Below are 26,957 nucleotides of genomic sequence, written 5' to 3' on the forward strand. Positions count from 1 at the left end.
AGAGAAGGCAGGTGAGCAATCTCAGCACTGAGCCGCCAGCAGGCATTGCCTGCCACAGAGCTCATTGCAAAGGGAGGACAGCAGGAGCAGGCAAAGGATCACAGATTGCAGTGCAGCAACTGCCAAGGTGCGAGGGCTTAAATGGCAAAATCCATGTAAGCTCAAAACCACCGATATTAAAAGTTCAGCACACAAGAGGACTTGCTTCCAACTGTGTAACGGTGAATTTCCAGGCTTATAACAGGATGCCTTCTGTCTGACATGGGGGGGGGAAGGGGGGGGCAACACTAAGTTTTCAATTTATCTTTAAAGATCAGGATCATAACAATCTGATACACTGACCTAAATCTGATCCCTCCGCAAGAGATCACAAGGTGGTACAGAAGGAGGAATCGATAAGGCATTAACAGATGCTAGAGTTGCCACCTGTAAATCTATTTGGAAGTGTTCAGTGTAGTGCAGTTTATAAAATATACCTTAGGCTTTAATCGTCAACCAGACTAAGCTAGAAAAATAGTAAGTCAAGGACCCGTAGCAGGCTCTGACCAATACACAGCTGAATGAATAAACCATCGGCATTTCCTTGGCAGAGGAACTAATGAGGCCCAAGAGCAATCTATGACTTCTTTAGTTCCCGTTAGCACCTATATTGCCCCACAGTAGGGACTGGGATGACCTGGAGGGGCAACAAAACTGGAACTCACACAGCAAATGATAGAAGTTAAACTCTGGTAAAGGCCCTGACTAGGGGAATTTTGAAATGTCTGCTTATGCCATGAAGAATATTTCCATTATTTGATTCACGTGCCCTGGAGAAATTCACCTCGTGTCCCTGCAGATAACAAGACTGATTCAACTGAGCCTGTCCTAGAGATCTTGAGTGTGGTATCTTAGCTGAAGTTTAGGAGAGCGGGGAGTAATAGAAACAGTAACAAAAAATGGAATTTCAAGTCCCTATGTGCTTTATCTTTACAAAATCTGTTTGGTTCAGTAGCTTTTGCTGAGTGAAGCCCGTTCTATCAACCTGAGTACATCTTCTTCTCTGGAGAAGATGAGTTTGACACGTGGTCTATAGGGGCAAGGCGGAAGAGACAGTATCACTGTGTAGGCAAGCTAGCAGAGCTGCCCTGAGGCGGGTAGAGTCAATTGTACCAGTGAGGTGCTGGGAGCTTCTGCTGCTCAATCCAGCCTCCCATTTCCACAGTGCAGTAGGTGAGTGCATTGGATGCTAAGAAGAAGGGAATCTTGGGATGAGGTGGGTTTTGTACTGCGTATGCCCCACTGGAGCCATCCTTGGCTTCAGGACAGGTTGGTGTCTGTCAGGCAGAGGCTGCTTGCTCCTCAACCTGTGCTAGGTCCCAGCTTGCCAGATATCTTGGGGTGAGGCCCAGCAGAAATTCCTGCCTTGGGTAGCCCCATAAAGTTTCTTTTTATTTTTTAACTTGCTTTTCCCTTCTCTCTGGCCCTTTTTTGGTCCAGAAATATGCATGTCCATCATAGGAAGGCCCAAGAAAGCTGTTAAAATGATTATTTAATTTCTCTTTATATGAAGCATGTTAAAGCAAAGGAACAATATGAAGTTTCATAGTAAGGTTTTTTTTTCCCCCATCATTTCCAGGAGGAATTACTGATACCATGTATCTCCAGGTAATGCTTTGTATCTGGGGAAAAGAAAAAATACTAAATATGAAAACTGTCTTCTCTGCCATGTTAGAAAAAAAAGATTTTCTTCAAGCAATCATTATGCTTCTAAGTACAGAAAGCCTGCAGGGCTTTGTTATCAGTGAAGAAACAGAAGTGCAAGCCATGGGTGAAGAATGCTCCTTCCTGTGTGATCTGTTGTAGGAAGAGTTTTATATCAGAATGAGTGTACCCACCAGAAAGTGTTGCACTGTTAGAACAGTGAGATTTTACCATGATTTCAGGTTGTTGCTTTAGGGGAGGCAGGGTGGTTCTGTTGCGTCAACACTTCTGACCCTGCACTGAGGTTCCTACCTCAGGGTATGGAGGCTAGCGGACATGCAATGTGTGATCAGCTGTGTTTTCTGCAGTGCAAATTCATTTGGAGGACACATGATGGAGTTCCCCAGGAGAGCAGTACGGTCTTTATGTTGACATAATGTATGCACTATTTCACTCTTGTGCCTTCTGCTTATTCCCCAGTTTCAGATTGTTCTGCTGTGCTGTGAGGATTTTTGGGGCTGGTTCCCACAGAGACTTCCTCAGGAGATCCATATTGCCCAGAAAAAGCTCCTAGAGAAGCACCAGATTACCAGCACACTCAGCACTTTGCGCTGCAAGGGTGGCAGCCTGTATTCATGTCTCCCCCTTCTGGGAGGCTGTTTCACACTGGGAAATGCAGCTGTGTTATTTCCTCTCTCCTCCTCAGAAAGGACCATGAGGGTTGAAATGCATTAAGCTCGATGGTGCTTTATGAACCATGCCGTTCAGTGTTATAGTCACAAAGCCATTGGCCTGCAGCCCGCACGGTGTTAGCATTGAGGAGAATAGAGATGCCACTGCCTGCAATCAGCCAGGAGAGACGACACAACAGATAGGTGATCTCACCCCTTATTTGATAGGAAACCCATATAAATGTGGGAAAAAGGTACTGTGAATTTTTGTGAGATGATAGCCTCTGATTTGGCCAGTCAGTTTGCTCCTGGAAAGTCTGTAGCCACAACACATGGCAGGAAAGTGGCTCACCTTTCCTCGAAAAGGACCTTACCTCCCAACCATAACAAACACAGCAACAGCCTCAGAAACTTTCACAGCTGCCCTGAGGGCATCCCTGTAAAGCACTACAATTGTGGCCATTTCCCAAGGCATCACTGAGCCTAAGATTATCCCCCCTGGTTCCCTCCTCTCATAGAGGCAGCTGGCAGAGGGGTGGGCAGCACGAGGATCCCTGTTGAGCTGCACACTTGACTCGCTGGATACTGGAGCTGCTTCAGAGCACCTGCTGTACTGTTACAAAGACCTTGGTTCACCTGTTGTCCTTGATTGTCTTGTAAATCTATTTCAGGGGTTTAACCTTAGTCTTGTGTTGTTTCAGGCCCCACTGTATCTGTGCACCACATAACTAGATTTACTGTAGCTCAGGAAATGAGGCTTGACTCAACTTTTTCTCCCTGAACTCTGGAAAGAAGAACCACCCCAGCAGTTTCTATCTCAGGGATTTCCCTAAGTCCATAAAGGCCAGAAACTGAACAAATAAATAAACAAAAGAACGCCACAAAGATGATCTCAGGGACTGATACTTTTAGGAAAACAAAGAAATACTGTGAATCATTCAAAATGTCCTAATTTAGTAGAGCAAAACAAATATTTTGATTTTTCAATATCAACTTGATAGGTTAAAATAATAATAAAGAAGAGTTGTTTGATTCTATCAAGCTACCATAAAAAATACTTTGATATTCAGTTGGACTTTTGTTGAAATGGTATTTTCCAGTGGAGATGGCCGGAACAGCTTTGCCCAGCTGTTCTCATCACTCCTCCAATAAAACGTGCTAATGGGAGCCAGCATACTCCACTACAGCACAAATGAAATTGCAAGGGCAGATGGGGAGCCTTCAGCTCTTAGTATTCTTTATCGTGTGAAGTCTGAGATCCTCAGGCAAACACGGTGAGAGCCAGCAAATCTCTCAGAGGGCTAAAATCCCAGCTGAGTCTCAAATTCTCTGCGCAGGAGAGAAATGGCTGTAATCTACTAATGAAAGCAGATGTACTGGGGCCATTCTGGCAGCTACATCTGCCGTGCTTCCTCCACCCCGCCCCGCCTTGCTAGACCGACTCGTTCCACTCCTCACGAGGGGTGGCAAAAATAGGCACGCACAAACACCAGTCACGTTAAATTTTTTAAAGGATGGTTGTTTTCTCCTTGACCCGCGCTGCAGCCGTGCTGAGCCCTGCTGCAGCCTCGCTGAGAGAAAGCGTCTGTCCTCGTGGCTGTGCTTGCGTGGGAATGGTGCTGGGAACAAAGGCAATCCTGGCTCTACACCACCTCAGCCCCCTGACAATGTCTGAGAAAGCATCAGACCTGTAGGACAGATTTCCACCCTCGGGTGCTCTTATTAAGCTCCTAACCAGGGAAGGGCACGGAAGCGCAGCAGCTCTTCCCATAAGCGTCCTTTCCAGAGCTGTTTGATGCCTTTCAGAAGCAGCCACATTCCGTCAGACCGTCTTTAGGACAGCCAGTTGCAGCGCTTCCCATCTCTCCTCCCTCCCTCCTGCCCCTCAGAGCCTGCCCGAAGGCGCCCCCACAAGATGGCGCCGTAGGGCGCGCCCGGAGTAAAGATGGCGGCGGCGCCTTCTTCCGCTTCTGCGGTGCCGGCGGCTGTCCCGCCCTCAGTAACAATGGCGGCTTCCTGCGCGGTGTGGCTGGAGGATCAGGTAACTGCGCCGCCCGCCGATCCCCGGCCCCTCTGCTGCCCGGCGAGGGTCGGCGGGAGGCCTGGGGGTCGCGGTGCGCGCTGACACGTGTCCCACCGCAGGTGGAGCTGGTGTCCTGCCCCTACGACGCCCATCACCGTGTGCCGCGGGCGTCGTTGGAGAGGCATGCAGCATCCTGCCGCCTCCGTAAGATGGGCTACTCCGCCGAGGAGCAGGTGGGCTGGGAGGGACGCCGAGCTTGGGCGTCGGGGCGGGGGGAAAGGGGCTACAACTCAAAAGGTTTTATGACTAGGCTACCGTGTCCCGCAGGCTGAAATGTATGACTCCCGTTTCTTCTATGAGAACCTGAAGGTGCCCTCCGTTGCAATGGGTAAGCACACGGGTGGGCGGCAGAGCGCTGGGGGACTGCATGGAGTGGAATCACAGCGTGGCTGAGGGAGCTGCGGGTTCGCCAAGAGCCCGCGCCCAGCTCCAGAGACCTCCAAGCCTCTGGGCAGCCTGTTAACACCAGTCTTGCTCCTGCAAAGTGCGACCATGGGCCTGTTTGGAGTACTCCTCGTGTGGCAGAACCTGAGTCCTCACCATAGCATGCCATGCTGCCCTGCCATCAGTAATCATCGTCATTAAAAATCCTCCCTTGAGTTTGGAGGTACAGTAACAGCACTGGTGAGGATTTCAGTGTACATACATATCTTTCCTTATCCCTGTAACCCAAAAATCCTTCCTTTTTTTTCCCCCTCAATTCAAATATGGGATAAGAATATTTTTCAACTGTCTCTTATGCACAAAAAAAACTACAGTGTTCTATGAAATATCTTAAGTCTCTTGGGAAATAAGACCAAGCCTACTAAGTACTTGATTTAAAAGTTCTGTGTGATACTTTCTCTTCTCTGTCTGCAGATAAAGATCTACAGTTTCACGTAGTTCAGCAAGCTAGAGCTCAGAGTGCCAAAGAAGGCATAGGCTACACTGAAGGTAAGTGGCATCCAGGTGGGAAACAGCTTTTCAGCTGTTCTGTGGAGAGCTGCTTGATTTCCACTTTTGAACTGCTGTGAGAAATTTTCATTTATTTATTTGTTTTTAAAATTCCTTCCCTTCTATATTGGGAGTAAAACGCTTTCTTTACGAAGGGCAGCCAGGTAAAGAACTTGAGATAGTATCAGTAGTGCGGAACTTGGGAGTTCCCTGAAGCACCAGTCCGTCACTTCCCGTCCCACTCCATACAGCTTACTGTCTGCCTGCATTTTCTGATACTGTCTTCTGCCTTTGTGGCCCAAACTCTTCTCAAGGTGCCTCCCACCTTGTTCTTCACGGGATGAGTGAGGAAGAAGAAAGAGAACTGTGCTTTGAATTCAGTTTAAGGATTGTCAGTTATAAGCTGTGCATGCTTGTCCATTGCTTCTTAGGTCAAAAGCTGAACAGCGCATGCATTGGTGTTATGTTGAATTGTTTCTAGACTCTTTTAAGTAGTTACATAATAAATATGCTCAAACATCTGCAAATACTATAAAGTTCTTTACCGCTGGTCTCACCACATTTCTTTGTCTCATTTTGTAGCAGGTATTGTGACTGTAGAGTAGGTTAAGACCAATTTGCGCTTCTCTTGGAGAGTTGAGATAGAGTAGAAAAGTAGGGCCACCTACAGGAGCTTTGTTGCACTTTCCTGACCTGACATTCAGATACAGCAGCACTTGCTCAGGCATGGATTTTCATGTTCTTGCTTCTTTCACAAAGCAAAGCCATTGTGTGATTGGCACTGGGCATTTATAGCATGTCAGGTACTTTTTGCTCTGGAAAAAGGGATAATTCACTAATTTGATATAATTATAGCCAAGTAGAGAAAAATCAGTTAAGCCTGTAAGAGGTGCATCACATAGGTGTGTCAGTGAGCCACCAGATGCCAGTGTTTGCCATCCAGTTTTCACTGTGATTTTGCATTTCTATGAAGATAACACTAAAACTGTATGGAGTAGTTTTTATTATGGTGCCTTGGCCTCTTCTAAGATGTGCTGACTTGAAATTATTTGTTTAACTTGAAGTCTTTTGGCAGTAGAGACAGAGGGGGGAAAAAAATATAGCTGTAGCTTGTGTAATAGGGCTGGAAGGCTGGTCTTGATCATAAGCTGTGAGATCATTGTAAAATCACAAGCATGTAACTGCTAGGGCATGTTTCTGGGTTTCTCGGACCCTGTAGGAACAGTATATTCTAAAAATAAAATTCTTTGAAATAAGGATAAAATTAGGATATCCTTTGAAAAAAGGATAAAATTATCCTTTCAACTTAAGGACTTAACTCCCTACAGATGTGTAAGAGAAGGGTGAACGCAGCATAGGTGCTTACTGCATTGCTGAGCTTTTCAGTGTGTTCCTGTGTAATTATGCCATTTTACTAATAACAGTGCTGTTCAAATTCCAGGATCTTATTCATCACTGCCTGTAGAAGTTCCCCAAAATCACAAGCGTTTCACCTGTGACCTGACTCAAGCTGACCGTCTTGCTCTTTATGACTATGTTGTTGAGGAAACAAAGAAACAGAGGTCTAGGTCACAAATCACAGAAAATGACAGTGACCTCTTTGTGGATTTAGCAGCCAAGATTACTCAAGGTTTGAAAAATAATTTACTGTTGAGTTTATTGCTCAGAGCTTTAACTTTACATCGGTAGATGAGTTTTTGGTGAAAGCCAGCCTGAACTGTTGTTTGTTATTGGTTTTTATTGTGGGAAAACATACAATTTTAAAAAACTGCAATGACATTCTGGCACCAGGAAACAGCAGGCTGGTATTCTTTGTGCTGACAGTTCTGAGAAAGCCTTGGTGCTCTTTTGTTGGCAGAGGTATTGGTTTTATCTTAATGGATGGATCTGCTGTCATTTGCAACTGACTTCAGGTTACTTAATGCTGAACAAGTTACTGCAAAGCCTGGAACAGCATTTACTACAAGAAATGATGAGATTAAAGATCATTTAAAATTAAAAGCCTGGGGAGAGTTTGGTGATCTCTGAGTTTAGATGTTGAGCAATATAGGAATGGATGCAACAGACAAAGCCTCCTATTGCTACTGAGACATGCCAGTGTCTCCAAGCAAAACTTCCCTTTGTTATTCTGTGGACCCTGTGTGTAGGAGAGATGGTGTTTGTCATCTACATGGGTACATATTCCTCAGAACTTGGCTGTCTCAACTGCTGTGTCTTGCACTTACAGTGGCTTTGAAGATGCAGCCTGTGTTTTGAAGAGGTCTGACCAAACTGCAAGCCTGTACACTGATTTGGATTACTGCTGGGAGATTAGGATCACATAATAATGTTTGAATGTTGTCTTTTTAGTCTTGTATAGACAGCAAGAAGGCTGGAGAGGAAGCTTGTGTTAAATTCATAATAGCTATTCAACATTGAAGAACCTTGAGGAACAACACAATTTTTTTTGTTTTTTCAGACACTTTAGTAATAAAGCAGAGACTTACCTGCTAATGCTGTGCTAATACCCATTTGTTTTACTTCAAATTCTTTGTTAGATGACAGTCAGAAAGGTCCAAAGTCCCATCTTGAAATTCTTGCTGAAATGCGAGACTACAAAAGGCGACGGCAGTCATACAGGGCTAAGAATGTTCATATAACAAAGAAGTCTTATACTGAGGTAAGCAGCTCAAGAGAAAGCTCTGAGTTTATTGTATGCTTAGTTCATATCAGCATAAACAATGGTATGCCTGTTCAGACAATGAAAAACCTCTTCTGCTTATTGTGCCCTTCCTGGTTAGAGTTGCAGACTTGGTAATAAGAGAATTTCTTTTCTTTAGTTTGCTGCAGGAAATTATAGGTAACAGAAGTATTTCTGGCAGTAGTGAATTTTTCATGTGAAAATGGCAGCAAGATACACTTTGTTGTAAAACAGTACTATTACATTTATGCTGAAATGCTTTTCTTTAAGAAGTATATCGTGACGCACTGCTTTATTGTTGTTTTTTTTTAATATCTTTCTTTACTCTTGAGGTGATTCGGGATGTGATTGGTGTACATATGGAGGAACTCAGCAACCACTGGCAGGAAGAGAATAGGTTGGATAATGCAGAGATGTGTGAAGGGGGAAAGTCAAAATCTTCAGGAAGGTACATTACAGTTGGCATTTAAACATTCATGAGGGATTTGCTATTTCTGTGTGGACATCAGCAGCCTGAGAGCCTGTAATGTTTTTTTGTTGTTGTTGTTTCTTTGTTGGTTTTATTTGGTCCTCTTTTTTTAAGAGGAAGTGGCTTAATAGGATGCCTTCTTTCTTACATTGTTAGGAAGTCATTTTGTTACAGAACTGATACTGAAAAACTAGTGACTGTGAAACTGTGCTTACTGAATCAAATCAGTAATGTTTTTGTTTTTTGTTCTCCCAGAAAGGAAGACAGGAGGTCAGCTTCGGTGGACTCGAGGCAGTCTGGAGGAAGCTCAAAGGACACTGAACGCACCAGACATAGGCGAGAGAGCAGCAGGAGTCCAAGTAAAAGAAAAAGGAGTCGTGACAGAGGGAAAGACAGAGATTCTCGGAGGAAAAGAGAAAGGTGAGATGAAATAGCATCAGCTGCATCCTTGCTTCTGAATCAGGCCACTGTGCAGAAGAACTTATTACAGGGAATAGAACGTCTCATCTAATGAAAAATCTAGGATAATCTCACATGCAGTACAACAAGCCAGTGCCTAAACAAAAGTTGCTGTGATGTAGAGTTCAGAACTTTCCACAGCTGAAAGGTCGATGCTTCCAACAATGTTACAGGATTAATACAACACTGTCTGAGGCTGCTTATCTTGACATATCGCATGGGGATAGTTTGCACTGGGCTGTAATCAATTGCATTGTTTATTTCACCAATATGAGGCTTACTTTCTTTCCTTAGAAAAGGATATGATTACATTTAATGAGAGCTTTCTTTTTTCAGCTACTTTTATTCCTTCATTAACAACATCCATGGTGTTTGCTTTCTTGTTTCAGGGAAGACGACAAGTATCACACCCATAAAAGAAGAAAGTAGAAACAAGAACATAATGAGTTTTTATTCAAAGAGTTACTTGCACAGGATGTATTGTTATTGCTGTTATGACAGAGACTGTAATACTGCAAACATAATGCTGGCGTTGCCTCACAGCTGTGTTCAGAGAGAAAATCAGATAATGTTCAGCGGTTGGCAGGATGGAAGCAGTGTACGTCATAAAATGTACAAATGTATAAGACTAATGTATCTATTAATAAATTATAGTGATTTCTTAGCCCTTGGAGTTTAATTTAACAAAGGCTAATGGAATCTGAGAGAGGCTGCACTAATTTACTATCCTGGCCCATGGGTAGTATCTAAAGGTGAATGTGGCTAAGCCCTGGAGCAGCAGGATCAATTACAAATGGAAAGGCATGAAGGCAGCTCCCTTTCTCTCTACCACCTGATATTGTCACCTCTGAGAACAGCGTTCCAGAAAGACAGCACTTACTGTCACATTATGGCATGCATGGAAGGTGACAGGGCAGATTTCAGAGTTCTCCAAAAGGCTGTTACCTTCAGCTGCAGCTTTCAGTAAATGAAAAAGTGGTAAAAGGATGGTAACAGGCATGTTGCTGTTCCCAAGCTTGTGCTTAAAGAAATTTAGGATCACTGTCAAGCTGGTGATGGTGGTGACAGGCATCTATAAAACCTCTAGTAAGGTAGAGATGTCCCTCATACCTCCCCCCTACTTTCTATAATTTTATTGACTGTCATTTTCAAACGTGAGGTTGAAAGATCTTGGTATTTATACAAAGAAATGAGTAAGTTTCCATCCTGTATACTAACATGAATGCATTAATGACAGACGTTACAAAAACACTAAGACTTCAACCATCCAAGTACAGACTAAGGGTGTAAAGGAGAATTCCACTTAACAGCTGTGGGATTATACCAACTTCTAGTTTTGTTAATTTCTTACACAATCTACTACAGTCAGCTTGTTCCTTCTATGAAGGAAGCCAACAGCAACATCTTACAGATTAGTCTTTTCTATACTTCCTTATTTTCAATCAAGCTGCCAGCAGAGGACTCCCCTTAGCACTGTCATTTTGGCCTCCTCCATGGCTGTGTGGGGCAATATGCTCTGCACAGTGCCTATGGGCTGCAGACAGGCAGGAGGCTGATCTTTATTAATTAAAAGTCCATCTAGAAATGAGAAAAGTATTTAAATTCTGACGAGAGTTGGAGAAGAAGGCTACAATGAGGTCTCCCTGGAGCCTTTTCCAGTACTTGAAGGGAGCATATAACCAAGAGGAGGAATGGTTGTTTACGAGGGTGGATAGTGATAGGACAAGAGGAATGGTTTTAAACTGAGACAGGGGAGGTTTAGGTTAGGTATTAGGAGGAAGTTTTTCACACAGAGGGTGGTGACGCACTGGAACGAGTTGCCCAAGGAAGCTGTGGATGCCCCATCCCTGGCCCTGGGCAGCCTGGTCTGGTGGCTGCGACCCTGCACATAGATGTTCATTGTGGTCCTTTTCAACCCAGGCCATTCTATGATGATGATTCCAAATTAGAGATCAAGCTAGATGGAACTATTGCCATTAGTCTAGTTGATATTTTTTTCACCATCTTGGCTACGGCGTTCTTCATGGTCTTTGAGCAGCACCTGGTGAAACCATATGTTTGCTAGAGTTTGTTCATGCAAACAGGGTAGTCAAAAGACAAGCTATGCTTTTGTAGGAGTTAAAAATAGATAAGAAAACTGTTACTTTACTTAAGAAATGGACCAGTTAAGTTATATCTGTCTAGTCTTCTCTAAATTTAATTTTCTATTCATAAAGTCTAGGTAGAAAGATTCATGAAATACATTTGATTAAATATAAACAAATTAGCAAAAGTACCACTCCCAAGCTGTGAGCAGCAGTATTTCAGAAGTGAAAAAACAATATGACAGTATGTTCAATTCACTCTGATAAGAGACAATTTCAAGAATGAAACAAAGAAAAAGGAGTGCTGGAGAAGAGGTTCTTTGTGTAGTGTATTTACTTCATTTTTTCCACCCTCATCTGGTGCTGAAGAGTTAACTTGATCAAAACTGTGTTGAGGGCTGGCTCTGAAAGTTTCTGAGCAATACCATGCCACTTTGCTGGTCACTGGAAAGGAATAGAAACCAAATGTCTTAGAACACTTCAAGGTGATCAACTGTAGTATGTGAGGCAAGATATAGTTGAGGGTTACATTAACTGAGAGTACTAGTGTTAAAAAATAGTTTTAACTAGAAATCATTCTGGTAATTAACAACAAAGAAAATTAAGTTCATTTCTTAGTTTTAATGCTTGTGCATTTTTGGATTCCCATATGCAATTGGTTGCAACCTAAAACAGAAGGACCAACAGATGATGGGAAGAATCAGTATGTGAATCTAAGTGTGCCAAGTTTGCAGTGCTCAGAGGACAAGGCTGTTACAGATCTTTTAAAAACTGGTGAAAAACGGAGTGCATTTCCTGTGACCTGTGTGTGATTATGGGCAAAACAAATAGGAATCTATTACTGACAGGTGGATAGAAGTCTGCCATTTCCATACACCCCTAATGCCAATTCCAGCTAATTTTAGAAGGGATAGATCTAGTGTATTGATACATCGTTGCCTCCAGTTTTTTCCAAAGTTAGAGGTGTCTGAGTTTTGTGACACAGGCTTCATAGAACCAATGTGTGTGTATTAGAGATGGTCACCATTAAGGTGACTTATTGTCTGTCCCACTGATCACCCCTGTTCCATTGAGCACTGTATTCTCTAGCAATAAAACTTTTGATACCATGCTAATAAGGTGCTACAAATAATTACCTTGTCATGATATGAGAGATGAATCATTCAAAGAGCTTCATCATTTGTTAACAGACTGCACTTAATTTTAAGTCAAGAGTGAGAACCAGGTTGCCTATTTATTACAAAGTAAGCCAAGTTACTTAACAGCACATAAAAGTTTTGAGCAAAGCTGCCACTGATGGGATAGTCAAACTGTGAGTTTTTTGCTTGGCATTCAATCTAGACATCTCCTGCTGTGATGAACTGCATCAGTTTGTGGCTTATTGACAAAATTAAAGCTAAGCTCGGAGGAAGTAAAAAGAGGAACATAATAGACTAGAAAGATTCCCAGCCTTCCTGTTGTGATATGAAAACAGGATGAATTCAGGTGGGATTATGAGTAGTCTTTGTCTTTTATATCCAACCAACACCAAGACCATTTCAAGAACGACAGTTTACCATATCTCGTATGACAAAAACTGGAGAGCTGAACTATTTAATAACAAGCTATATATTCCCCCACATAATTTTCAGGCAGAGGTAATCTGGGGAGAAACACAATAGAAAGTTCACAGACTCCAAGTGGGAACTCCCAGTTTCTCTCTGATTTATGATCCCTGTCACAAGAGCTGCCCATAAGATGCTGATAGTTCTGCTACCAATAGTGCACAGATGATACAAAGCAGTATATAATTGCTTCCTAAGGGGAAAACTACATCACCAGAGAGTGACTAAAACATTTCAAAGATGGCTAAATAACATTTCACAGTTCAAAGCCCCAAGGTTTACCACTTACAGGAAATAACTATGTAAGCTTTTGATATAACCTGAGTCAACCTTTACTCCTATCATGGATACGCCTCAAGTGAAGACAGATGACTCATCTAAAATTAGAGGTCTATGGAGAACCCAGAGGTGATGTATAACTTAAAATTGATGCCTGAACTTTTACTTACGCGTCTTCTTTAATCTTTTGGAGGAAAGCTTTGATTTTCTCCTTTGGTATGTCTCCATCGATACTTGCCAAATAGCAGTAAAGGAATGAGAACGTTTCATAGGGAATACGAGCTGCTCCACCTTCCGGGTCCTGTGTTAAAATTTCACAGGCGTGTTTCATTGAACTCAGCAAGGACTGGAAGGGGTTCAAGGAAGGAATGAGAACTGTATCAGAGCCATGAACATCTTTTGTATATCATGACAAAATGCAGACTGTAAGCCATAGAAAATGAGTGAAAATGAAATGAAGGCTTTATCATCATTAGCTAGCTCTAAATATCAAATTTCTAGCTTTATGAGCTAGCTTTATGAGGAGGCTGAGGAAGCTGGAATTGTTCAGTCTGGAGAAGAGGAGGCTCAAGGGGTGAACCTATCACTCTCTACAACTCCCTGAAAATCAGACGCTGTGGTGAGGTGGGTATCAGCCTCTTCTCTCATATAACTAGTGATAGGACTAGAGGGAATGGCCTCACGTTGTGCCAGGGGAGATTCAGGTTGGATGTCAGGACATAATAATTCTCCAAGAGAGCGGCCAGGCATTGGAACGGGCTGCCCAGGAAGGTGGTGGAGTCACCGTCCCTGGAGGTGTTCAACAAACATTTAGATGTTGTACTGAGGGACATGGTTTAATGGGAATATTGGTGGTAGGTGGATGGTTGGACTGGATGATCTTAGAGGTCTTTTCCAATCTTGGTGATTCTGTGATCCTATGATTTACCAAATAGTGCAGGTTGTGAAAGGGAAGCAATAATAAAGTTCTAGTAATAAACAGGAGTAAAAAATACCAGAACTTTGTAAAGCTGAAAGATTGCACAGAGTTGTCTGAGCCATATCCAATACTGCCATTCTGCTACTGTAACATCTCAAACCTCACTATATCTGTCTACGTATATATATATGATCTCATGGGTCTACATGAATTCACAGTGACAGTTAAGATAGACAAATCTACAAACAACAACAACAGTTTATCATTACATTTTAGAAATTATATTTATCCTCTTTGTATGTAAGTTCCATTTTAATAGTTAGTGGAAAAAAACCCTAAAACAAAAAGAATCCAAAAAGTGTCCAAGTTCTGTGTTGAATAAAAACATGGCTCAAGTGTTAGCTCAAAGCATGCTTTGAAAAAATCCTTCATTCCAAGTAGTGCCTATAATCAAATGCCCTATCCATCCCAGGCTATTCAGGGACATATGTGGAAAAATCAGGCATGGAATTTGACTGAATCAAAGGCTGGTTGGATGCTATTAAAAAAAGACCTTCCCTCCAAAAAAGAAAACAAAAAACCAAAAACACACAAAGAAAAAGGCTTTTCTTAAGCCAAGAAGTCATATTTTTGTCAGAATTTCTTCAGACTGTATCTTTACTTCTTCATCAACATGCAAACAATGACTTTGCAAACATATATGCCAGTTAAGTCTTGTTTTTATAATCCATAATGGCAGAGGTAGTAGCAGCTTCAGTAAAACCCTTCCTGAAAATGTCACTTAATTTGGCTCCTCCTATAGGAGGCCTCTCTGGGAACAGTGGCAGCTGCTCACACAATAAAAATCTCTGCACAGGCTTCAAGTCTCAGCAGTATGTTACCACTACATTGCCATACCCACTTGCAGCCACTCCAACCTACTCATTCTTCCATACAATGCAGTAAATTTATTCCAATTGAATTTCCTGCCTTTCAAAGACAGTTTAACAACCCAGTTGTGTGCTCATTTCTTAACAGGTGAGTCTGTAAATACACATCAGTTTTACTGAAAGATATTTCAAATGAATGGTGTTCTGAAAAAGTCCACATTATCCTAGCTTAGGATTCTACCTGTCTACCTTTGTATTTCAGCTGCGACCCTTCTTCACTTGGAATGTAAACTAAAACTGGAATAACAATTTGTGAGCCTTTCTGGTTTAGCAAACTTAAGTTTAGGTTTTCATCATGCAGAGATAAATTCAAATCATTTCAATATCTGAAAGGGTGGATAAAGGATGTAAATTTGTGCTGTTCAGCTCCATCAGAACAATGTCCTTGGGACTGCTTTTTTGTTTCAATTGTTTTCTTTTTAGTGAAGGAAAGAAAAAGAAATCACAAAATCCAGTTCTGGGGGGGACTGGAATAAAAAAATATGCAGTTCAAGTAGACAAGTACAACTGCATGGCCAGACTGGGTCAAGATTCACTGCTTTTCAATAACACAACATTCTCAAAACAATATTGAGCATTTATTTTCTTAGTACCCCTTCTGCAGTCTTTAATTTTATACTTCACAAGAACATCAGCTTAGTGTAAGTATTTTATAATAATTCATTTACAATGCTCTGCTGAGATTTTATTACTGACATTAGAAGAATTAAATGTATATTTAGTAACATTAACTGCTTCTGTGAAAATGTAATTGGCTACACCATTAGAAACTGATGTTTTAATTTCTCCCTCTAGCTCTTCTATTTAGTCTTTTACGCTGATAGTAAGCTAAGCATTGCTCCTCTATCGCCCCCCATCTCTCCTGGGCTGAGCTGCCAGTGGACAAGCTTACTGTCCTACTGCCACAACCCAGTAAGCTGAGGATATTACCTGCCCTTTCTGCTTAAGCTCTCCTCCCAGAATGACCTGTAAGCCATTTTGACAGGCACTGTTTGTAGACGCACACAAAGTGACAGAGAAGCGCCTTTACACAATCTAACTCAAAGGTCATTTGCATTAATTATTCTACGATCTACCTCATGCATTACCATTAGTGGCCAGCCATGACAGTTCCTGCTTTGAATGTTAGGCTGGAGGAGGCTCTGTGCACCTGATCTAGCTGTAGGTGCCCCTGTTCACCGCAGGGAGTTGGAGTAAATGAACTTCAAAGGTTCCTTCCAACTTGAAACAGTTCCGTGAACATACCTCACCAAGCACACTGCACCCAAGTGCCAGAATCTTTAACCACTCCACCTCTTCATCAAAGATGTCCAACTGCAGGATAGCTTCCAGCTGCTCCTCTGGCAAGCACAAGTCTTTCCATTTTTCCTTCAGTTCTGCAACACTTACAGTGCCTTTAGCGGAAAGCTGTAAACAAAATTATAGTACCACAGTAAGAACACTGAAAAAGAATGGAACTAAGAGCAAAGATGCTTCCCAAAATATATCAAATTTTTGACAGTCATCTACTGATCATCTGCCATATTTTTCATCTAAGACAAAGCATTGTGCATTTGCTAAATGTCTGGTTGTACCTGTTTGTGCAAGACTTTAAGGAGTCCTGGGGTCAAACCAGCATCCATTTTCTGTTTTGCTGAAGGTATTTCAATCCTCTCTTTCACTGGAAGAGGCTCACCTTTTGACAGTGCTGTAAAGTACCTAAGTGAATGGGAACAGCAAGACACTCCAGTTCCTAAGATGATTAAAAACTACACAGAAGTAAGTAGTCTTGCACTTACAGCTCCCTAAATCAATCTCCATGCTCTTGTAGATATGCAGCACTGTTCAGCAAGTACTCCACATGCAGGATTGCTATTCTCCTCCTGCCCAGATCCCACCTTTCTTTTCAGCAGAAGACAGTTTCTAGATTTTACATACTCCTCTTTATAATACTCTCATAATTTATAAGTAATTTAACTTATTTTGCGCATGATATACTCAGCCCTTCTTGGTAAACGCAGAAAGAAATTCATTAACATCAAGAATATGCTTGCACAACCAAAGCCCAGTCTTTTCCCGTTAGATTGATGAGTACCTTACCAATTTATTTAACTGATTTATTTAGCATTCCCCCCACATGCTACCTACAAAGCAGAACTGGCCATATTGCAATGCTCACATAACCATTTGTGCCAGTTCTACCCATTCCAAAATAAAATTCAAGGATGGAGTAGAAAGAGAATTAGATACGAGTCCTTTACTATAAGGCTAAATCAAGTACTACACGCTACTTTTAAAAAGCCTGCAGATTATATTACACACTGAAGAATGCAATGCTCCTCTGTACAGTCAACAAAAACATCAGGTCTTTGTGGTTCTGTGCTGACAGTGCTACATGGTTATGAGGATGCCATACTTACGCAGCTGACCATTGCAAAACATCACGAGGCTGAGTCCTAATAGCAGCTTTAGTGAACTGTTTCATAATATCTGGTAGCTCAGGGGGGATTTTGATCTGCTGAGCACAAAACAGGGTGTCTGGAAGAGGCATAGCCTTTTCAAGTTTGGTTACGTGGACCTGAAGGAAGTAACAATAAAACAGATGTAGAATGACAGGAACTACCTGCATACATAAGGGGAACAGTGCTTATACCCAAATTGCTCCTTTCTAATTGGGTTAGTAGGGAACTCACACAGCTCAGAACAGAAAGCAGACAAGCACTGGGCAGTCTCTAAAATCTTAATCTTGATACCAAGCAAATGCCTGAAGATAGACTCCAACCACAGCTCTAAGCCAAACTACTTCTGCTGTTAGCAGCAGCTTTTGTTAAGTGATTTTCCTCCTCATGACTACTGCTATGTGTTTGTAGAGCAAGCAGTACAAAACCATTGGAGTTGGAAGGAACTCTGAAAGGGAACTTTAGCCCAACTCCTACAACAAACAGGGACACCCACAGCTAGATCAGGAGCTGAGAGCCCCATCCAGCTGAACCTTGTCCTTTTGGTACAGAAACTGCTGCGCACAGATTAACAGATTTCTACTGAGTTCATATATCAAAGACATCCTGTGGCAAAAAGTTAGTAACCTGTGCTCCTCGCAGAAATAACATCAAAGAAATACCAGAAAAGAAGAAAAGACATTGCAATCATGCATCACTCTTTGCTCATGCAGCTCTACGGTTCAGTTCGTCTTATCTGCAGCATAACCTACGTATTGTGAGGAGCTCCCCAACACCGTATCCCGGTGCTAGTGACACCCACACGTCGCCTCGCCGCCCCGGCTCGAAGAGGCCCACTCAACCCCGCCTCACCTCCGCCTGCACAGCCGCTGCCCTGGCAACGAGTGCGCCGTGCCGGCTGCGAGCGGGCCGGCGGTTTGCGGCCCGCGTCGCTGAGCCGCGGGGGCAACGCCCGTGTTTAACCCGTTCAGCCTCGCCGAGTGAGGCAGCCAAGCGACACAGGAGCACACAGGCCTGAGCCCACGGGGGGCCCTGTGGCTAAGAACAGAATGAAATGGCGGCCTCTGGGGAAAACAAAACAAATCACCGAGTCCTTTTGAAAAGGTGTTTTTTTCCACTCCCCTTTCCTCCTCCCCAAATAATTACACTAAAGCATTAGCCTAAAATTCACCATAGTTCAGGGATAAGCAAAAGAAGTGAATCATACAATGGCCTGGGTTGAAAAGGACCACAGCTATCATGAGTTTCAACCCTCTGCTGTATGTAGGGTCACCAGCCACAAGACCAGGCTGCCCTGGGCCACATCCAGCCTGGCCTTGAATGCCTCCAGGGATGGGGCATCCACAGCCTCCTTGGGCAACCTGTTCCAGTGTGTCACCACCTTCTGTGTGAAAAACTCTCAATATCTAACCTAAACCTCCCCTGTCTCAGTTTAAAACCATTCCCCCTTGTCCTATCACTATCCACTCTCATAAACAGCCGTTCCCCCTCCTGTTTATATGCTCCCTTCAAGTACTGGAAGGCCACAATGAGGTCTCCCCAGAATGAAGAGTAGAATCACTTCTGAAAGAATGAAATGAGCAGGGACAGGTCAGTAACAGTTCAGATCCAAGGGTTAGTGCAGAGCCTGCAGAGCTGGCAGCAGCAGGCAGGGTGCTGTGAGGGTGGCTAGGTGAACTCAGGATTACACTGGTCAGTAATGAGCTTTTGATGAGGAAAGGGACATGCAATATTTTTAAATTCAGCACTCAGCACCTTCATATCTGAACTGGGCTGCTTAACATGTAATAATGCAGATATTTGCTACTGAGTTTCCCATAAATGTTCTATTCAGTATAAAGAAATACCGAGTTTCATAGCATTGTATTTTTGTAATGGATGAGTTGTTCCCTCCTAGTAACATTTTCGAGGATAGAACCAATCCTCGAAAGCCAGGTGAAGGGACATAAATGACTTCAGGAAAGTTAATACCCTCCAACTTCAGTTACGTTTCATTTCAGGAAGGAAATAAAAGCCCACGCCTGCTTGATACTGGCTGCCAGTCAGTAAATACCAAAAGCAAGGCAGCAGTAAGGCACTAAAACTGGTGTGTATAGTTGTGCAATCATCGTGTCACTGTTCCACCCCTCTCAGAGTTATTTTGGATTAATATTTGGCCTTTGGAAATACCTTCTAAGTGTATCCGTTATTAAGTAACTTTGATTTCAGCATCACGTTTCTCAATTTATGGTGACTTCTGAACAAAGAAATTAAAAAAATAAGCATAGCTTGTCACTGGAATAATCCCAGACAGTAACATTTTCATAACTCTGTTGTTCTTCTGTTCATTAATCCAATTACCAACTGAGGTATCAGAGGAAAAGAACTCTAACTTACCTTAGTACATTGTAAACGTTCATCTCCTTATCTGTTTTTGAGGACAGCTTCTGTTCTTTATTTGAACTTCACTATAAAAATTCAGTTCCCTGTTTCATGTCTTTATTATTTCATCATTTCTGCTGGGAACCCCAGCCATTGCTCAGACCATGCAGCACCTATACACAAGGCAAACCTAACAAGAACACTGGCCCAGTCGCAAGAAACTTACAGTCAAGGTACAAACAAATGGACAAATAGTGAAGTAGAAGAAAACAAAGCCATGTTGATCAGCCTGCTAGGCAGCAAGATAACAAACCACTGCCATCTGTGCTTTGTAGGAAAGGGCTTTTTACAGAATTCTCTGAAGAATAACAGGGCTGCTGTTAACACTTTTACGAGGACTTTTGCTCAAGCACAGGCAAAGGAGAGGAAGGGAGGAATGCACCCTACTGAAAAATGATGCAAAGTGCTGCAATTGGTGCTGGAGCTTGCGTCTGACTGAGAAAGCAGCTGACAAAATAGTTACAGGCACCAGAGGGCCCTCAGAACATAAACAACTTAAGCTTTACCCAGTGGAGAAGGGGTAGTCAGAGAAAAGATGCAAAGTTGTAACTATTTTTAATCAATATAAAAATATTCTGTGTAAAAATTGTCAAAGCCATGCTGCAGTTAAGTATGCAAAAGATAGCTACAAAGCCATCTGACAGCTCGTGGATAAAAGCCTGTAGAACTAACACCAGTAGACACTCAACACCATAGAGCCGGTGCAGTTAAGCTGACAGACAACTCCAATCCCTCCCCCTTCTAAAGATCAACAGAGATTGTGAAGAAGTCTTCTTCCACTTGAAAAGTAATACAAGACCACTGCACGCTGTATTATTACTCCGGCACAGATGGAAGTCACTGGAACACAGCTTGTCATCTGTCCTAGCAACAGTCAGCTCACTGACAAGCTTACTATCAAGTGTCTATTGCAGGAGAGTACACACAGCACCAGCAAGGCAAATGATAAAAATTTTAAACAACAATTAAAAGAAATCATTTAATTTTTTTTTTTTTTATACAACCTTCTTTCCTAGAACATGCTTAAAATAAAGAGATAGAGATGAGATTTTGGACTCTTACAATAGCTTCAGAAACTTCACCCCATCTGTGATCTGTCAAGTAGTGCAAAAGCAAGCTTGAGTTTCATTTGAAACCTGTTCTCATTAACAAAGAGCAAATACAGATAATGTAAGCTACATTAAAATAGCTACAGTTCACATTACATGACTGAATCAACTTTTTTTTTTTTGGTTAACGACTTACTAAATTAACACTAATAAGAAACAGCACAATGGCTTTTTCTTAATAAATTTTAATGTTAAGACCAGTTTTGATAAAAACACAAAAGTTACACAAATTGCACTACTGCAAATTCTGCATGAAGCACAGCAGTGCTGCCAATATTTAAGATTTTGGGACTCTTTACAAAAGATTTGTTAAGGTCAAAATTTTGGCAAAAATAAAAAATGTAAGTTACCAATGAATTCAATCTTGTGAAAAAAAAAAATACTTGTCCCACAAGGTGCACCACTGTAAATATTCAAATGCAACATTTATGCACAACAAAAATATTTGGGGGTAAATACTCAATTTAGCCTTTAGTCAGCAAGAATGAATTAGAAACATCCTGGCTATTTCTCCATAACTTCATTTAACTGGAAAAATCCTACTTAATCACTCCAAAAGCTAATATTTATGGTCCAAAACTATCAGGAAAACAGTAACTCTGCAAAGTAGTAGTTTCTGATCTCCTGACAGTGAGGTTCCATGCACTCTGATGCATTTGGTTTGTGCTCAGAACGTAAGAGTCCAGACACCAAGATATGCACTACCACCATCACAGTCTGGACCAAACCAGTTCAAAACACATAAATCAGAGATGCAACATCAATAAATGGAGATGACATGCTCTAAAAACCTGCCAAATGCTCAAGTCTTAGTTAGATACATATGTGGTTAAGTGCAGAATACTGAAGGACAAAGTACTAAGCCCCAAAGTTGATTGTTTCATCAATTTTCTGGTTACTGCAGTGGATACTTGTATTCTCTCATCTAGTTTAGGAAAAGCACTGCAGTTTTAGTACTGATTTGATGGTACTTAAAGCTTTGTGATACTATGCATTTTCTTTAAAAGATATATTAAAAAAATGCTGCAAAAGAACTCTATTTCTATATGGAAACAACACAAACTTGATTTAGTGGCTCTTGCTTGACCATCCTTACAAAGAGACCTGTTAACTTTTTCTTGCCTGTTTAATAGCAGATATAATAGCATGTATTTCCCTTCTCCACAGGCAATTTATGGTATGTAATGAATGACTTCCTCAGGACTACTCTCATGAAAAATTCATACTGACCAATTCTGAAAGACCAGACTTTTTTTTTTTTTAAATGTAATTGTATAAATAAAATTCATACAGAGATTTGCAACTTAGGTAACTCACAGGAAAGAAAAAAAAAAAAAGATTTCAAGCTCTTTAATTAAGGACCAGATCAGAATGTTGCTTACACTATGCTCTTTGTTTCTGTGCAAACACATTGATAATGTTCAACCCTTCACTTGGGGTCTTGAAAAATACTTCTGTTGATTAAGTGGTAAACCTATCTTATTTTTCTTGGTACCTTTAAATGCATCACCTAGAATCACCTACCTTTAGTGAATTTTTACTTACTGCTTCAGTACTGGAAATCCTGATTCCCAAAGCCCCAGAAGTCCCCAAAGCAAACAGAAAAACCCAGCTGAGCCTCAACAGGTACATCTGAATTCTCAGAAAATGACATTTTCTTGATTTAACAGTAACTGTACAATATTACAAACTCAGACACATGAAAAAACAATCAGGCAATAGAAAAATGTACAACAGCTTTGGTGTTATACAAAATAATAAAAAAAGACTTGACAGCAAGATACACAGTTCATAATGTTTTCACCACAGCCACTTCACTGCTGAATGTAAGACAGCTGTTTGTTTCTCATATTCTCCATGTGGCCCTTCTTCCACTCATGAAAAATCATACTATATTACTACAATAAGAACTGTTATGAACACCATAAAGTAAGCTCCAGATTTTATAAAAACATCTTGCCTCTTTGCACTATTGCTTTGTGGCACATTGTTTGTCAACAGAACAACAGTCCAAAATAAAGTGACAACTAGATTTAATAAATTAATATACTTTTTTCTTCTTTAAAAGATGTACTATGCACATTCTTTTTTAATCCAAGGTTTTAGGGTGTCAGGATACTTCTATTTACACATATACAGACCTCAGACAGTATTGATAACACCAGAAAACGCAGATAAGGAACAGTACCTTAACTGCAATCTGGATGCTACAAGCAGAAGCCAAAACACTGCTGAGAGTATTATTGAGAGAGATATCCAAAAACTGAAGAAAAGTCTATGAACAAGGAACATGTAAAGGCAAAGGGAAGGTCAAGATGCTTAACATGACCATTTATTCTTGTGAAGACTGAGGTGAAGTTGTTGATGTGCCTTGTTTGCCAGATTTTCGTTCATAATTCACGAGTCGTTGCCCAACAAGGTACCTGGAATGATAATAAAAACAGTGAGAAAATAACTCAAATCACTACTGTTTTGAACCACAAAATCCATTCTATCTCATCTGTCGCAGAATTAGCTTTATTTCAATAAAGGTTATTCTACACATGACCTTCCCCAACCCCAAGAGTCTTGAACACACTCCATGTTTATCTTTTTTTCCTCAACTTCTATGTATTGCACAATGGAATGCAGGTATTATGAGTTTACATTTACAGACTTAGCCCTTGCAGTCATAAATTCAGACATAAGTAGGTTGAGTCAAGATACAAAATATGAAGAGTGTGTTTTCATTATTTACATACCCATCTCCATCATGGAATGATAATTCTGTGAACATTTTTGCAGCGTTTCCCTGAACCAACAAAACATCCGCAACAGCAACAACAAATTTCTGATACAAAACCAAATCAGAGTGCTAATGAGTTTGTAAGTTCAATAAAGAACCTGCCTCAATGCAGAACATGCATCTAGAGTACTGACAGGCTCAGTTCATATATCGAAAGTAAAACAACCCTGCTGATTAAAAAAAGATACTGTAAAGGAAGAGCTGTTACAGAAGCTCAACCTTTCTTAAAGGCTGAGAAAATAGCCTGTTACATCACCTCAGGTCTAAGGGCTGTATGATTCCTTTATTTAAACCATTTCCACATCTGACCATCCCAGCAGCTTAGTATTTTTTTTTTTCTTACATTTCACATAATTGCTTACCTCCTCTATATCATTGCTTCACACACCTACTTTATGCCATCTAAGTTCTTTTCCATGCTTCCTATTTGTCTGCTGGTTCTGTGTGTAAACTCATGAATTCTTCACCTGAAACTTATTTCTTTTCAAACTTTTTTGTCACTGCTCCTTTTCTCGCTTTATCATAACCAAACAACCGACACGTTTTGCACATTTCATAACATCACAAAACTTGCATATAATTTTGAAATGTGTTACATGAAACAAGTATATTTCTAGACTATAATTCTCTACTGGTTAGGGTAGTTACAATACTTCTGTAAGTAAATATTGAACTAATTTACATTTACAGATATTTTCTTAGTTTTGCATGCTGCAAGAAAGCAATATACAATATTAATACAAGTTGAATTCTGCCTAAAATATATTTATCTCAGAATGTGTATAAAAATATACACAAGCTGCATTTGCTACAGTAGGGCAAATACTGTAGAACGTTATAAAGGCAGGTGGACAATAAAAATTTTAAAAGTACTAAAATATAAAGGGAACTGCTCATGGCTCATGTTTGTTACAACTCTACATATTTCAATATTTCATTAATTTTACATTTACACCAAACATTTTTAATGTATCAGTACATTCCTAACATTTAAGCATCAAAGAAGCTCATTTTAGGTTTGAAGTTCTGACTCCTTTTGTAAACAAGGGAAAGACAACCTGTTCTGTGCTCTCTCAGCACATTAACATAAAACTCATTTATTCATTCTTCATATACAGAAGAAAAAGTAGGAAGGCTACTTGCTGGGGCTCACAACTAGCTTTTCCAAATAACCTCCACAGCAGTGGAATTGCACAGAGCACTACTTAGGAAGGGATATAGAATATTTTTTAAAAGAAGGTCCTATGTATATTCTGAAAGTATGAGAACAAAATAGAAATATTAGTTCCGGTACTTAACAGATAGAAGTGAGCAGACATTGAGACATCTAATTTACTGTCGCTTTCAACATCAGAAAAACAGGAAGATAGTAAGCTGCATTAAGAAAGTAACGTGGATATACAGAATGGAGTAAGTTATTAAGAAAGGAATTGTACAGAATTTAAGTAATCATTATTTTCATCTGTTAAGCTGCACCCGAATTTAAAGAACTAAATCATACATACACAAATACGATTGGAACAGTTCTTTCATAACGTCTAATGCATTACTGATCAATTTCAAGCAGAAAGGGCATGTTCTTGAAGGACTGAAGAAGAGCAAGTGTTATAAACTTGGGTAACAAAACTTCCAAACTAATTGGGCTAACTAGAAAAACTCGGAAAATTACATTTGAACACGTATCTATATAATCATTACTTATTATTTAAAGTGGAAAAATTCAAAGATGAAACAAATCACCACCACCAAAAATATACTATACACTCACTTGTCATTCTTAATATGTTCATAAAGGCGCTTGAACTGGCGGACTTGGAAGGAGAGGATTCCCATCAAAACCACCACCATGAGCAGGAAAGGATAAATCCGACGCTGAACTAGGTTTTGCATTTCAGCAGTAACTCCTACAAAAAAAGATACAACCTTAGTATGATCTAACGTTGCTGAAGGTAACACATGCAAATCTGCTTCTGTATGTGCTTTTGCTTTTTGTTATACTGTAACTTCAGTAGGAAGATAGTGAAATAGCATCCAATTATCTCAAGATATCCAACACCACAGATGTCTGTCCTGATCGTCCTAAGCAGAGCAGAAAGCTTTCCACTAAACACAGTGAATAAGAGTTTATCAATTCTACTTGCTTATTGACTTCTGTGTAATTTGCATCAGCAAACGAGTTGAAAATCTCACTGAAAAGGTGTCCTAAGCTCAGTAGTACTTTTTGAACAAAGTATAAAATTAAAAGCTGACTGTTCAAAGAAACTAATTAAACGTCACCACCTCAAACTTGCTAGCTACCTACATTTCTGCCACTAAAAATTATTTAACCCCACGCTTCTGATGTATTCTGCACCTTAGTTAATTAGAAAGCCAGTCAGAATAACATACTGCACAAAAAAAAACACACCACCACCTCAAACTCCAGACTTCATTGACAGAACAATACTTATGCATTTATATTTGCTGGCAGAAGTGGTTATATAAAAAATAACCTAGAGCTCCATGTTTTATTTCCACAGGTAAATTCACCTTGCTCTAAAGCAGGTATTCTGGTTGTATACATACCTAGTAAAGGTACAACACCAGAAGCTATGATGTACGGTACACACAGGGAAAGCAACAGAACAGAAATCACTGGTGCTGCCAGTTTACAGATTATGAAGTGTAAATCAATGTTACGAATCCCATTTGCATATACCTAAGAAGAACAAGTTAGAAGTAGTAGTTAGTAGATCAATCAAAAGAGCAATACTTTTGTGCTTACAGTAGTAATTACAAGGTTTCGCAAAACTCTCCTTATGAGAGGCAAATGGTGTTCCCAACTTGAAGAAATCATGATGGTCATGATTGTAAAAGAAAAGACTCTCTGCTAGTCTGCCTCATAAGGACTCCAGGAAATCATTTCAGTATTTCACTGGAGAACAACTTCAATCAGCTAGCACATGTACCTATATAAGGGCCTCTGTCCCACAGCCTGGAATGCAGTCATTTCTAAGGATGGTTCAGAAGTGCACATGTATAAAGCAGGCCCAGGAAGAGCATATGGAATAGAAGCAGCTATGGCATGCACTGAGTTACTCAAAGAACTAAGACTACATTTCTCCTGGGCAAACCTAGGACGATCAGTAAACATTGTTATGAAATGTATAGAACATAAATGTTATAGTCAAGGATTGTGCATTTGTGCAAACAACTCACATGGAACAGCTCACTCAGACTTAATCTTTCCTTTCCTCTTTGATTACTATTTGATATATCTATTCATGTATGCATGAGGGAATCTCTACAGCTCTTAGAAAGGGGTTAGAAAGGACCTCAAGAGATTGAGCTCAATCCCCCTGCTAAGGTAGGCACCCTACAGCAGGTCACACAGGTTGCTGTCCAGATGGATCATGAGTATCTCCATAGGAG

General features: G+C 40.8%; 3 protein-coding genes across 5 annotated transcripts in view; 1 reads left to right on the top strand and 2 right to left on the bottom strand.

The window, feature by feature from the left end:
• The first annotated feature begins 4,253 nt into the window (after window positions 1–4,253).
• On the top strand, window positions 4,254–9,642 carry SNRNP48 (small nuclear ribonucleoprotein U11/U12 subunit 48). The gene is made up of 9 exons (XM_010708505.4): window positions 4,254–4,395; window positions 4,497–4,610; window positions 4,705–4,765; window positions 5,296–5,370; window positions 6,812–7,000; window positions 7,908–8,029; window positions 8,383–8,498; window positions 8,775–8,939; window positions 9,368–9,642. Exons 1-9 carry the CDS (start codon window positions 4,300–4,302, stop codon window positions 9,405–9,407), a joined length of 978 nt encoding a protein of 325 aa, XP_010706807.2. The 5' UTR covers window positions 4,254–4,299; the 3' UTR covers window positions 9,408–9,642.
• On the bottom strand, window positions 9,405–18,216 carry ROPN1L (rhophilin associated tail protein 1 like). 2 transcript variants are annotated; one of them, XM_010708506.4, is made up of 6 exons: window positions 18,084–18,216; window positions 17,193–17,350; window positions 16,368–16,491; window positions 16,039–16,200; window positions 13,116–13,291; window positions 9,405–11,506 (listed from the first exon to the last, which is right to left on the bottom strand). In XM_010708506.4, exons 2-6 carry the CDS (start codon window positions 17,321–17,323, stop codon window positions 11,443–11,445), a joined length of 657 nt encoding a protein of 218 aa, XP_010706808.1. In that variant the 5' UTR covers window positions 17,324–17,350; window positions 18,084–18,216; the 3' UTR covers window positions 9,405–11,442. The 2 variants fall into 2 exon arrangements, with proteins under 2 accessions (XP_010706808.1, XP_003204882.1); XM_003204834.4 differs by having other exon boundaries at window positions 17,984–18,117.
• Window positions 18,217–20,617: 2,401 nt separating this feature from the next.
• MARCHF6 (membrane associated ring-CH-type finger 6) overlaps window positions 20,618–26,957 on the bottom strand; it is a 43,500-nt gene continuing 37,160 nt past the window's right edge. For both annotated transcript variants that reach the window (XM_010708508.3, XM_019613829.3), the window contains exons 24-26: window positions 26,112–26,244; window positions 25,315–25,450; window positions 20,618–23,184 (exon numbers count right to left, since the gene is read on the bottom strand). In XM_010708508.3, the coding sequence (XP_010706810.1) occupies window positions 23,094–23,184; window positions 25,315–25,450; window positions 26,112–26,244 (360 nt within the window). In that variant the 3' untranslated portion in view covers window positions 20,618–23,093. The remainder of the gene's footprint in view (window positions 23,185–25,314; window positions 25,451–26,111; window positions 26,245–26,957) is intronic.

The sequence above is a fragment of the Meleagris gallopavo genome, chromosome 3, assembly GCF_905368555.1.
Source record: "Meleagris gallopavo chromosome 3, MGAL_WU_HG_1.1, whole genome shotgun sequence".
NCBI lineage: Eukaryota > Metazoa > Chordata > Aves > Galliformes > Phasianidae > Meleagris > Meleagris gallopavo.

Excerpts from the sequence above, each read along its gene's own strand:
- ROPN1L (XM_010708506.4), bottom strand. The coding sequence starts at position 17,323 with ATGCCTCTTCCAGACACCCTGTTTTGTGCTCAGCAGATCAAAATCCCC. Across the intron at positions 16,492-17,192 it reads GTTTTGCAATGGTCAGCTGC|GTACTTTACAGCACTGTCAA; the intron begins GTAAGTATGGCA and ends CCATTCACTTAG. Across the intron at positions 13,292-16,038 it reads GGTGCAGTGTGCTTGGTGAG|TCCTTGCTGAGTTCAATGAA; the intron begins GTATGTTCACGG and ends AACCCCTTCCAG.
- SNRNP48 (XM_010708505.4), top strand. The coding sequence starts at position 4,300 with ATGGCGGCGGCGCCTTCTTCCGCTTCTGCGGTGCCGGCGGCTGTCCCG. Across the intron at positions 4,611-4,704 it reads GCTACTCCGCCGAGGAGCAG|GCTGAAATGTATGACTCCCG; the intron begins GTGGGCTGGGAG and ends CGTGTCCCGCAG. Across the intron at positions 8,940-9,367 it reads TCTCGGAGGAAAAGAGAAAG|GGAAGACGACAAGTATCACA; the intron begins GTGAGATGAAAT and ends TTCTTGTTTCAG.